This window comes from Fragaria vesca, linkage group LG7, assembly GCF_000184155.1.
Source record: "Fragaria vesca subsp. vesca linkage group LG7, FraVesHawaii_1.0, whole genome shotgun sequence".
NCBI classification, from domain to species: domain Eukaryota; kingdom Viridiplantae; phylum Streptophyta; class Magnoliopsida; order Rosales; family Rosaceae; genus Fragaria; species Fragaria vesca.
In genome coordinates this window covers 22759997-22773539 of record NC_020497.1, presented here as the reverse complement: position 1 = coordinate 22773539, position 13543 = coordinate 22759997, and the positions used below count along the sequence as shown (strand labels likewise).

General features: G+C 39.2%; 3 protein-coding genes across 3 annotated transcripts; 2 read left to right on the top strand and 1 right to left on the bottom strand.

Annotated features, from left to right (window-relative positions):
• Positions 1-2660: 2660 nt before the first annotated feature.
• On the top strand, positions 2661-3527 carry LOC101296159 (probable F-box protein At1g65740-like). Its single transcript, XM_004309175.1, has one exon. The coding sequence runs from the start codon at positions 2661-2663 to the stop codon at positions 3525-3527; it is 867 nt and encodes a 288-aa protein (XP_004309223.1).
• Positions 3528-4879: 1352 nt separating this feature from the next.
• Positions 4880-10969, top strand: LOC101300963. The gene is made up of 10 exons (XM_004308064.1): positions 4880-4944; positions 5537-6693; positions 6791-6922; positions 7144-7192; positions 7797-8011; positions 8096-8164; positions 8671-8771; positions 8867-8960; positions 9083-9152; positions 9725-10969. Exons 2-10 carry the CDS (start codon positions 5725-5727, stop codon positions 10627-10629), a joined length of 2604 nt encoding a protein of 867 aa, XP_004308112.1. The 5' UTR covers positions 4880-4944; positions 5537-5724; the 3' UTR covers positions 10630-10969.
• A 152-nt stretch (positions 10970-11121) lies between these two features.
• On the bottom strand, positions 11122-13457 carry LOC101300676 (F-box protein PP2-A13-like). The gene is made up of 4 exons (XM_004308063.1): positions 13401-13457; positions 12914-13279; positions 12632-12759; positions 11122-11672 (listed from the first exon to the last, which is right to left on the bottom strand). Exons 1-4 carry the CDS (start codon positions 13410-13412, stop codon positions 11246-11248), a joined length of 933 nt encoding a protein of 310 aa, XP_004308111.1. The 5' UTR covers positions 13413-13457; the 3' UTR covers positions 11122-11245.
• Positions 13458-13543: the final 86 nt, after the last annotated feature.

Genomic DNA, 13543 nt, shown 5'->3' with positions numbered 1-13543 from the left:
GGAAAAAAAGAAGATTTATCTACAGAATGTAGTATGAGTGGCATTCATAAAGACACATAGGAGTGGATACATGAGAATAATATTAGCCCATTTTCTGATTCAAATGACTCCATATATTTCTTGGAAGAGAATTATAAAATTCGTATCCACACCATATTGATTCTAATAGACTGATACACATATAAAACATGTGATTATCCACCAACAGACACAAATGGAGCAAACTAAACCAATTGATTAGAAGCATCTCACGAAGAAACAAAAAACCACAAATCGATTAGGAGCATATGGGAAAAAGAAACAAAATACCCTAATTCGGGTCTGTGTAGATCTTTTTTATTAGCTTAGTTAAATCTATCTGTTAAACCGAACATTCTTATTGGTTTTGATAACTGTGAATGTTCCTGGACACCATATAGATGCTTATATAGACTTGATTTTCATGACTAATAAATAAGGCAGACAATCGCACACACCCAATTTGGATATAGAAGAACAACATGCAACCACTGGCTCATAACAATAAAAAAAAACAGCTTATATCCATATACATCTAAGATATATGAGATGACTGATTTGATAATTGACACAGTTTTAACCAACAATGGGGCCACAAACCCCCATTCTCATCCGAAAACCAAACCCGAAATCTCTCCTCTTGCCTAAACACCACAAATCAGACCCAACCCCAATCTCAAACCCTCAAAGACTCTCACAAATCCCAAACCTTTTCACCACCAAGACTCAAACTTTCCCTAAAAACTCACAAACCCAGATGCAGAAAACAACCCCAGCTCAGAAAAAACCAGCAAAAGCTTCCCAAAATTGAATTTTAAGAACACCCCATTTGGCCTCTGTTCTTCCTAATGAAACCAGATTAAGCAGCAAATTAGAGAAACCAAAAGCTTCCCAGAACCAGAAAACAACAGAAATGCTCAAGAAAACTCAAACCTAGCAAAACAAAAGAACATGCAAGAACAAAACCTAGATGGGAAATAAGGAAGAGAAAGGCTTACAGAGATTGAAAGACGCGGCCTTTTGCTGTTATCTTCTGCTTCGTTGTAGTTTGTTGACTCAGAAAGTTTGCTCCTTTTTAAAATATTTTTGATCTTGATTGATCCTTTCTCTCGGTTTTTTGCTGGGAACAAAGTTTTTTGGGGTCAAAATCTCAGAAAGAGTGTGTGGGTTTTTTTTCCTGATTCTGGGCTCTCTTCTCTCTCTGAAAGAAGAGTCAAGTCAAAACTAAAACACCCACACAAAACCCAAGCCGTAAGGCGGCGGCTGTAATGTAAATAAACGCAAAATAAGGGCAAGACCGTAAAATCATACGGCTTGCCCGTAAAATCATACGGTCCTTAGCTACAGTAACTCAACTTTAGTATATAGTAAATTTGCTCAAAGCCACACGAGGCTTTTGTTCAATTATACGTGTCAGTCTCTATCCCTCACCCAATCATATATAAACACCTGTCATGACTCCTCACTTTCTCCTCTGAAGAAGTTTGAACGATACGACCGTAGAGGCGTAGCCTACTCCTCTAGAACCCACCGCAGCCGATCACTTCTTCTAAAGGCTCATCTAGGCACTACAATCCTCACTGCCCATCATAAGTAACCTAGAGATCCTCCAATCCCCTCCCGCCAAGTCTTCCTGGATCTATCACCGACTACATTCCTCACCCGAGTCACCGACACGTGCCCCCTGATCCACGATGATATAGCGCCAAGGCCCACCGACGCAGCCGGTCACCCTATTCCCGCTAGGTATATAAACGGCGTCGTCCTGCTCCTCTCTTCCTCCTTTTTCTCTCTGCAATTTCTCGTGTCTCCAAATTACAGCTCAACTCTTTTTTAGCTCTCTCCCGAGTTCTGAGGTCAGTCGCCGCCGCCTTACATTTTATCTCATTCCCTCACTTTTTAATTTTCATTTTCTAATTTTATTGTTTCGCTAATTTAATTAAAATTAAAAAAATATATCATCTGCTCCGATCGAACTGGATTTCATTGCAGTAGGTTTCGGATCCTCAGTGGTTAATTTGTGGTGTTCGTCGGCCTCGCTTTCCTTGGCGGCGGAAGCTCTTGCATGTATTGTCTAGAAGGCGGGAAGGCTTTGTTTTGGAGAAAGCTTGGATATCATTCACCACCTACATAATAATCAAAAAAAGAAAACAACATAATTAAGCACCTACGGGCTTGAAGATGTTTTAGTAGGACTAGTAAAGGGTACTGATTGACATAAGGATTAGGAATATAGGTTTCCAAATGCATTCGAGACTCGGAATAAATATCCTAATACTCATGGGAAACAAGTTTTTCCACAATTCTAATCATTATAGGAGTTACCGTATCTTCTTCTATAAATAGAGGGAGTGCAGAATGCTTTTGATATATATCACCCCAAACTTCAAAGGCTGAGAAGACAAAGTTGCGTACACCTCATCTTTAATTTTGATTCAGCAAACTGAAACGTTCGATCAATCTTCTTCTTGGTGCAAAACTATAGATTCCTCAGATTGGGCAAACCTGCCTAAGAATTACCGGATTCAGTTCTAGATGAGACATGGTATTTATGCGACATCACGCCTGATAAGATTCTCGATTTGCAATTAGACTTGCCCAAAAGACGATTTTGTGGGTTTTCAAAAGGTTGGTTAATAACTATGGATGAGAACTTCATCTTCAACCTGATAAATCCATTATCTAGAATCAAAGGGCGGATTGCGAAAGAAAAATCTATCATCAACCTTCCTGCAATAAACATTTCAGAATATGATTTGAAAAAATGGGCTAGCGATAGTGACTACTGTACTTTTAGGGCTACAATTTCAGCATACCCAATCTCAAATGCAAAAGATTGTATTGTTACGGTTACACATGAGAATTATTGTCAACTGGCTTTTATTAGGATTGATAAAGACACAACATGGACTTACATTCGATTTGAAGGGGCTCCTTTTGTGATTGGAGATGTTGTTTATGTTGAAGATAAATTCTATTACTTCCGGCGTATGAAATGGCTTTATTCTTTTGTTGTTACTTCTAATCAGTTCACCTTGCAAGATGTAAAATTGGTTGCAAAATATACTGCAGATAATCATTGTGAGAAGGAATACCTAGTGGAGTTAAGTGATCGTAAAGAACTATGGATGGTTAGGAGGTACACGGTTTGGAAGCGTCGTCGACCTGGCCAAGAGGGAATACTGAAGACAAAGAAATTCAAAGTTTACAAAATTAAACTTGATGCCGATGAGTGTAAATGGACCGAGATACACACTTTGGGTGGTTTTGCTCTTTTTGTAGGAGCCAATTCTTCAATAGCTGTGTTGGCTTCAAATTTTTCAAGATGCTTGACGAATTGCATTTACTTTGTAAATGATTGGACTGGCAGTAATGGATATAATTTTGATGATGTTGGTGTGTATAACATTGAGGAGAAACGCTTATTGTCGATTCCGAGACATACTTTAAACATGATGAAGATGAGCGGCCAAGAATCAATCTGGATAGAAGCAACCATGAAGTTATAAGTCACTTGTTCTTAGTTTCTAACCACCTTATGAAGAATGTAGCATCAAATTCTCCTATACTTTAGACTCACCTGGTGAAGTCATGACCAAACAATTCATGAATCTATGATGTATTTACTAATGAGAAGTTAAAAGTCTTCAACAGATTTACTGTAACTTAAGAAGTTTTGTGTTTGTGTGCTTTTTATTTTTCATCTTTTTTTAGGTCCGGTGCTGACATGAAGTTTTACATGGGCACACCTGTGGTTACTTCAAGAATTATTGGTTAAATTAACAGATCAGTAATGCATGGAGAGAACACAGAGTATTAGAGGAATAACATGGAACTGCAGCGAGGTTCGCTGGAAAAGATTGAAATGCGATGAAGATGACTATGAGCAATTGAGCATAGCGAACTTGTGTCGTAGTAGTAGTTCTAAATAATCACTGGTGATTGTTTCCATCCTAACACTACCAAAATAACGAAGTATAAACCATTGGCCAAGCTAGGATAATGTAATCCAATCAAATATGATTGTTTTATTTTCATTCTGATTAACAATGTGTTCATTCAAAAACATAGAAGACATGACACAATGTTGTACATGAATGAATGCTAAACGTGCATTTTCAGAGTTCTGAGGTGTCAAGTTTGCTAGGCTGTTGAGCTTCTGAAACCATTTCGCACGTTGCAAGTTTGCAACTAATAATCATAAGTTGTTTGTTGGCTGCAGTGTGTCCTGGTCTAAATTGGTACTAGAATTTGTTTGTATATTCTGAGGATTGGTTTACTACATCCTAACTTTTTATTTATATTCTTTTAGTGAAAATTAAAAACTTTACGTGGTAAATTTTTAAAATTAAGAGAACAGTGACTGAAAACCTCAAGGGTAAAATTAATTTAATCCTTTTTTTTTTTATACTAACTTCATGTAATATTTGCTCAAAGCCACACGAGACTTTTGTTCAATTTTACGTGTCAGTCTCTATCTCTCACCCAATCATATATAAACACCTGTCATGACTCTCACTTTCTCCTCTGAAGAAGTTTGAACGATACGACCGTAGACCTACTCCTCTAGAACCCACCGCAGCCGATCACTTCTTCTAAAGGCTCATCTAGGGCTCTAGGCACTACAATCCTCACTGCCCATCATAAGTAACCTAGAGATCCTCCAATCCCCTCCCGCCACGTCTCCCTGGTCTTCGCATCGACATCGCGCGATCTATCACCGACTACCGAGTACCGACACGTGCCCCCTGATCCACGGTGATACAGCGCCAAGGCCAACCGACGCAGCCGGTCACTCTATTCCCGCTCGGTATAAAAACGGCGTCGTCCTGCTCCTCTCTTCCTCCTTTTTCTCTCTGCAAATTCTCGTGTCTCCAAATTACAGCTCAACTCTTTTATAGCTCTCTCTCTCTCCCGAGTTCTGAGGTCAGTCGCCGTCTTACATTTTATCTCATTCCCTCACTTTTTAAATTTTCATTTTCAATTTTATTGTTTCGCTAATTTAATTAAAATTAAAAAAATTAAAATCATCTGCTCCGATCGAACTGGATTTCTTTTGCGTAATTTCGGCCTTGAAAATCTGTCCGTACTTCTCGATCTTCTCGCTTTCTTGCTCAATTAAGACTCAATTTCACTGTGAATTGAATTATTTAAGTCATTTCTTTGAAAATTTGGGTTTGATTTCAGTGTTTTTGATTCTCAGTATAGCTTTAGCTGAAACTTAATTGGTTTGGTTTAATTGCTAATTGAGCTTAGAGGGTTTAAGTTTCGATCTCTAGCAATGTTGGGTCGGACCCGTATAGGGGTTGGGTTAGTGTTTTTGGAGTAGCTCAGCTAGAAATTAGGGTTTTTATTATTTTGGGGGTTCATTAGAAACTTTAAGATTTTGTTAGCTTGGGGATTTGTGTGAGTCTCGGATATTCGGGTAAACTTAGTTATTAGAATTTAGTGCAGTTTATGTTTTCGGATTTTATTGTTCGAGTGCTGATGCTGTTGTTTCTTGTTGTTTTTATCTTAGATCCCTAATGAATGGTGGTATTATTCATGTGCTGAGGTGGTGATATTAGGCATGTTCTTTTTCGCATTGGTTTGATTTCTTTTGTTAAATTGAGTGTGGGTTTGAGGGTATTGATTAGTGGGAAAAACTAGTCAGGGCTGGCTCTGGAGAGCTACTTAGACTCTGGCCACCAAAGGGCGGGGCCTCCTATGGTGCCTTCACGGGTGGCTGGAGGATTAACGCAATCTTCATCGAGTTCTGGGATTTTCTTCCAAGGGGATGGGCAGTCTCAGTCTGTAGTTAACTCTCACTTGAGCTCATCTTTCGGGAACTCTTCTAATTCAATTCCTGGAACTGGGCGTTCAAATTTGGGTCCGGTTTCTGGGGATATGAACAATGCAGTTTTAAGCAGTGTGGCGAATTCAGGTCCAAGTGTTGGGGCAAGTTCTTTGGTCACAGATGCAAACTCTGTACTTTCAGGAGGTCCCCATTTGCAGAGAAGTGCAAGCATCAATAACGAGTCCTACTTACGCTTACCAGCTTCCCCTATGTCATTCTCGTCGAACAATATTAGCATGTCAGGATCATCAATTATGGATGGCTCTTCTGTAGTGCAACAGAATTCTCAGCATGATCAGAATTCTCAACAACTTCAGCAGGGTCAGCAGCACCAGCACCCGCGTCAGCAAGGGGCATCTAGTGTTACATCCTTACCCACATCCCAAACCGGCCAAGTTCCCCTTCCCATGGGAGCACGTGTCCCTGGAACTTTCATTCAAGATCCAAATAATTTAGCCCATGTCCAGAAGAAACCGCGATTGGATATCAAGCAGGAAGAAATTATGCAGCAGCAGGTTTTACAGCAACTACTGCAAAGACAAGATTCCATGCAGTTCCAAGGACGGAATCCACAGATACAAGCCTTGATTCAACAGCAGAGACTACGGCAACAGCACCAGCAACAGCAACAAATTTTGCAGTCCATGCCTCAATTGCAGAGAGCACATATGCAGCAACAGCAGCAACAGCAACAGCAACAGCAACAGCAGTTGCAATTGAGACAGCAACTTCAACAGCAAGCTCTGCAGCCAGCAGCTTCCATTAAACGTCCATATGATGGTGGTGTTTGTGCTCGTAGGCTGATGCAGTATCTATATCATCAGCGGCAACGACCAGCTGTGAGTTCCCTGTCATCTATTTCATTTGGGAAAACGTTGCAGGTCAAAATTGTCATTTGAATTTATCTAATGATGTGTCGATTTATATTATTGACAGGACAATAGTATTGCATATTGGAGGAAGTTTGTGACAGAGTATTACTCTCCTCGTGCTAAAAAGAGATGGTGCCTGTCATTATATGACAATGTTGGGCATCATGCGCTTGGTGTTTTCCCTCAGGCTTCTATGGTCAGTTATATGCTCTTGATTAGTGCTTCTAGTATAATAGAATTGTTGTACCACAAAAATTGACTATTATGCTAGCATATACCCACCATAATTTTTTATCCAGTTGCATGCCATGTGTCTCATACTTTCAGTACATCTGCTTAGAAATGATTTCTGATTATGTTATGTGCCGACATGGTGGTCTCACATATGTATTGCTCTTGTTTGACTTTTTTTGCCAGGATGCATGGCAGTGTGATATTTGTGGATCTAAATCTGGAAGAGGCTTCGGTAAGCAAATGTTGTGAAGTCTTTGTGAATTCTGTTATTTGCATATCATGGTTTGGCAAATCTTATTGTGGGTTGGGTAGCTCACTCTGGTTCAAATTGCACTTATGTGTAGATACTCATGGAATTTTTCGTTTCACTTAGTGAAATCCTTTTCTATACACATGTGATCTTAAACTTGAGTTAGTTTCTTTCGCCTGTGTGGGGAATACATCTTGCCATCTTGGTAGAAAGGAACAATGCAAATCACAACGCAATTCAGAGTGAAGATTGTGATAAGATTGCAATTCAAAGGAGTTAATGTTGGACGAGATGGCTGAAAAACAGTTGTAGCCCTGAATAATCAAAAACATGGTTTAACATGGAACTGTGAATGTGTTGCTTTCTGGAACTAAAACTCTAGACAAAATCCTTAAATTTTAGATTTCGGTTAAAAATAAGTATCTTGTCAAGGTTTTTTAAAACCAGAGGATACAATGATAGTCGTGAGAAGTCTCTGGATGTAGCTCTTACTTAGGAATCTCATATAGCATCAACTTTTGTAATATTTGATGTATGCTTAAGTTATTAGATTGAAGCCCTAATTAGCTTCATGTGATGTCTACAGAGGCGACCTTTGAAGTACTCCCTAGACTTAATGAGATCAAATTTGGCAGTGGAGTCATCGATGAGCTTTTGTTTCTAGACTTGCCAAGGGAATGCAGATTTCCTTCTGGTGTAATGATGCTGGAATATGGAAAAGCAGTTCAAGAGAGTGTATACGAGCAACTTCGTGTTGTTCGTGAGGGTCAGCTTCGTATCGTGTTTACACAAGATTTAAAGGTTATAAACATTTAGTTTTGTTAGTGTTCTGATTCTAAAAAAAGAAAAGTTTCTGCTGCTAATATGTTGTGGTATGCTTTTCAGATATTGTCTTGGGAATTTTGTGCACGACGCCATGAAGAGCTTCTTCCTCGTAGACTTGTTGCTCCACAGGTACTACATTTCTGTTCCTTGTGAAGTTTTGGCTTTTATTGTGCAGGATGTGCTTAGAAGATGTTAGAAATGTTTGTGTTGTAATAAGTAATCTTAATTGGGGCTTCTCAGTTTGGTGTTTAAATAATATGTGGTGTTTAATTCATACATTATAAGAACTAAGCAATTGTAGGACCTAAAAGTAAATTATCAGAACACTTGAGATGGACTTAGCCCTCTTCTGAGAGTACATTAAACCACATTAATTTGGAAGGTAGTATCTAGTTCTTTGCTTCTTCCAATGAGCCGTCTTAAGTTATGTTTTGATGTAATTGTGATAGTTTACTTTGACAATTTCTGTGTGTTTTTGAAAGAAACAAATATTCCCCTTTATGGTATAATTTCAAGTGTACTATTAAGTGATGAAAACTGATTAATCAAGTAGATATAACTGTTAGCTAAGAAACAAGTAGATAAAGTTAAGTATAGACTCATGTGGTGAACTTAGAAGCCATGATATTTTCCAGGTCCATCAGTTGGTTCAGGTTGCGCAGAAGTGCCAGAGTACGATTGCTGAAAGTGGATCTGAAGGGGTTTCTCAGCAGGACCTACAAACAAATAGCAATTTGTGAGTCTTCTAGGCGATCAGTTAACTAGTTTGGTATTCAATTTTAATTCCTCGTAAAGTAGAAGGGCTGCACTGATGTTGTTTGTTTCTTTCAGGGTTTTGACAGCTGGGCGGCAGCTCGCAAAGAGTTTGGAGTTGCAGTCACTGAATGACTTGGGATTTTCTAAAAGATATGTGAGGTGTTTGCAGGTATATTTCATTACATTCAAGGACATGATTTTTTATTTAGACTTCAATCTTCAGTTTTCTCATGTATGTATATCTTTTTACTTGAATTTTATTTCAGTTGCTGACTTTCCAACTTTTAACAGATATCAGAGGTTGTGAACAGCATGAAGGATTTGATCGACTTCTGCCGGGAAAGCAAAGTTGGCCCAATTGGTATTGTCCTGTTTTTCCATTCCTCTTTCCATTTTGTAATTCCGTACTGCTTCTGGAATTGTTTGTAGTATGTTTTGCAATTAGTTGTATATCTGTATTCCAGCACCATCTTCTACGTATTCTTGAACAGACCATGACATGGTTTTGACCCTGATATATGTTCGGTACTGTTTATAGCTTTAATCGAGTCATTCCATGAGTTAATCATCTTCTGGTGAAATAGTTGGTTTTCATTTGGAGGTAATAGCCATGCTTGTGAGTATTATGTGTGTACTTAAGTTAATGAAGTTTGGATATGGTGCATCTGGAGTTGACTGGAATTACTCTGTTGTTGTCTTCATATCTTCCCTGTAGGAAGTAATATTCCTCTTGTTTCTTGCATTCAATATATGATGCGGTGAAGTTGGTGCTTGGCTATATGTTTTCTTTCTCATTTTCTTTCCCCCTTTTATTGTTGTGCTAAACTCTTCGTGAGCCCTGGTATGGTTGTTTCTTGCTTGTTGTTTGTTTCAGCTGTTGGTTCTAATTCTTTGTATTGATATGTTTGTTTTATCTTATGTTGAAATTTGCAGAGGGTTTGAAGGTTTATCCCCGACATGCGAGTGCAAACAAGCTCCAGATGCAAAAGATGCAGGAAATGGAGCAATTAGCAAGTGTTCAGGGGATGCCAACTGACAGGAACACTCTTAATAAGTTAATGGCGTTGCATCCGGGACTAAACAATCAAATGAATAACAACCAGCACATTGCCAGTCGAGGGGCTTTGAGTGGTTCAGCACAAGTAGCAGCACTAACCAATTACCAGAATTTACTCATGAGGCAGAACTCGATGAATTCAAATGCAAATTCTCTTCAACAGGAGGCATCTTCGTCTTTCAATAACTCCAACCAAAGTCCATCATCACCTTTTCAAGGTGCTACTGCTTTAATACCGGGGCCCATGCAGAGTTTACCCGGAAGTGGCTTTTCAAGTCCCCATTTATCCTCACGACAGCCACATCAGACACCACAGCTGCAGCAGCGGTCACTCAGTTCTAACAGCTTGCTACAACAAACCAATTTGCCGAATTCCCAAGGCAACCAGGCCTTGCAGCAACATATGATCCAACAACTGCTGCAGGAGATGTCTAATAACAGTGGGGGACAGCAATCTCTTCCCGGACCAAATTCTAATGGGAGTTTGACAAGGAACGGGATGAGTTTTGGAGGCAATAATTCCGCGGCCGCTAATGCTACTCCAACTGTGTCTGGAAGTCATGGCCCTGCTCCAAGCAGGAGTAACAGTTTCAAAGCTGCTGCAAACAGCGACTCTTCAGCAGGTGGTGGTAGCAATGCATTCAATCAGAGAGCACAAGATTTACCCTCCAACCTTCATTTGCAAGATGATATGGTTCAAGACATTGCCCGTGAATTCACAGAAAACGGCTTTTTTAACAATGATCTTGATGATAGTATGGGATACGGCTGGAAGGCATGACTAACATAATTCGGCCTGATTATTGGCTCCAATTTGGTAAGTGGCAGCATATATCTTTGTACAGCACATTTTTAAAATAACTGTTTCCCCCCTCTCCTCCCCTTCTTTTCTTGGTTTCTTTCACTTTGGCTTAATATGGAATTTGTCATGACATCGTACACCTGTACTTCGGTAGTTCAGTTGAGTAGGACTTTAGCAATCATCTTTTTTTCGTTTCATTGTTCGGAGGTTTTCTATCTCCATGTCTTGCAAGTGTAATCTATTCTATAAAAGAACTCCGAGAACTTCCCTAGTTTCTGAGTAATATTATATCTACATGTTTTCACTCGTGTGTTCTTCATAGTTATGTTGTGTACTCAAGATTGGATTATTGTAGTCCCACCCTTTGTTTCATCTGTTCTCTAAATGAGTTGGGGTTGAGGGGATATGACTGATTCCCTTCGTGTTTTAGGGAAAGACTGCATCAATAACAGGGACCTTAACATACTCAAATGAATAGAATGCAGAAGAACATTGATATCTATAGCTTGTTTCAAATGTACATTACAGAGGGATTCTAGACATCATATGCTGCTTGGTTTTGGTTAGAGAATATAGTTGCTTGTATTTCCTAAAGTTATAGACTACATTTCATTAGCTTCTCCCTTAACTTGGTTGGGCATATCAACACAGAGTCTAAGCAGAGGCCACCCTTGGTGTGTGTACAATCAATTTGGATCATAGAAAATTTGATCTTCATAGGCTTCGGACTGTGGCTGACGAAATCACCAACATGGTAATGAACCCAGCTGCATCGTTCATGCAAATAATACTCTGATAAACCTCGTTGGCCGTCAGACGTTGATAAGTGAAATCGGACGGGCTTGTTGTCCCAGCCGTGTACTAGATCAGTGCTGCATACTCGTCGACCAAATCTCCCTGAACAAGTCTTGCCGAGTTGAAGCCGGAAGTAAAGGCTATAGCTTCCCGGTGGGAACTCGAACTCTAGCTCCCCTAGTGCTTCAAGCCACCAGATTTGTTTAAGATATGCAACTCTGTTAAACCTATACATCAGAAACAAAAACCCATATTAGTCATCCAATAATATAGATCATATATATGATGACGGTTTGGAAAGGAAGTGAGATCTTTTGGTTTGAAAACTTATAAGTTTGTTTGTTAATATTAAACCAATGTATAGATAGTTGATTGACATTTCTTGCAAGTTTCTTTTTCTATTGGTTTTCTGTTAATACATAACTTGGTACTTCGACGGTATTGGAAAACAGCTTTCGTGAAACCAAGACCATCTCTTCAAGCTTTTGTATCGATTATGGTTTTTTGATCTAAAGGGAGGTTCAAAACGCAACAAATGATTACATGAGGATGAGGATGAGGATGAGGATGATGCCAACCACGTACATACGTTTATGTAAAGAAATGAAATTCTCTCCTTTTGTTTTTGGTGAGATAAATGAAAATTCTCTCTAGCACAAGGCAAGTTGTCATTTAACAAATGGAATCAAATCTTTTTAGGTTAGACTCTGAATGCAATGGAATCTTGAATAAGGAGCCCACCTGGGAAAGGCTTAATCTCTAGCAGCTAATGCTCACACTCTTTCTCATACTAGAAGCTTAGAGGGTTTTAAATAGAATAAACACAATTGTGGAAGTGATCAATTTCAAAAATGAGAATAAGTCTAACAAAGAGTACGTATCAAAACCAATTTGCAGGAATTCTTGGCAGGTTCTAAATGAGAACTCTAATAGTTTGGGAAATTATAGAAGCTTGTGGGTTAGTCTAACCGGTGAGATCACTGGAAATAAGCTAGAATTATAATAAGAGCACGTTTACTAAACCGTAATGGGATTGAGGTTATAAGTCAGATCCTCTACATGTGACTATTCTTGAGGCTTAGCACACATGATCGATGAGCTATCCACCACAAGCATACATGTAGAGGTTTGAAAATCTGATATATAGTAATTGAAATCTTCGCTATGCAACTATGCAAGTAAGTACCTCGATTCCTCAGTTGGAATATTACTCCAATATCTTCGATCATCTATTCCAGTTATCCGTAATGCTTTTGATGAAATGGACACACAAACCTGTGGATGAGATCCACAACTCTTGTCCAACCAAATTTCCTGTTAGTTTTGCCAAACCATAATCACCATTAACTTATCACCAAGCTAGATCTGTTAGCCGTTAATGGCTCTAAGCAGTACTACTACTTTCAAAAAAAGAGCATAAACGATTAACTAGCTAATTAAGAAATATAGATAGTACGTTGTACTGTACCTTGGTGCCATTGTCAAACAGATTTGGCCGACATAATCTTGAGTATAAATCCTTCTTCGGAGTACGGTTACTATTGTGTTCATCAAGGGCTAATGATTTTTCAAGAAGGCACTTGTAGTTTGAAGGGAGCTTTGATTGCCATACAAAATCAGCAGAGGAAGCAGACCGGAACACCCTATTCACTTGCGCTAGTTTACAGATCTCCGGCGGATCCAAATACGCAAGAATGTAAGAGATACAACTTTCCGGTAGGTCTCCGAGACCCGTCTTAGCTTGATCTGGAGGATGATCCGGCGAACCTGATCTGCTGGCACTGATTGAAGACATAGAGTAACCAGCCCCCATGAACGAAAAATTGAGCAAAAACTAAGAAGAAGAAGAAGAATCAGTTCTAGGTTAAGAGATATGATATATATGTGGAGTACTTAGAAAGGTAGAGAAGGAGGTGATGGAGCAGACGAAGAAGAAGAGGATGAGGAGGAATCACCATTTTCTTCATGAATAAGGAGGGAAGGTCATTGCCGTTGGTATTAGGCAGCCTTGTAGTTGTGGGTTTTCTAGAGAGAGAGAGAGGGATAAATAGTATAGCTTTTTAATTAACTAATTAGAAAGGAACGTGCATATGACAAA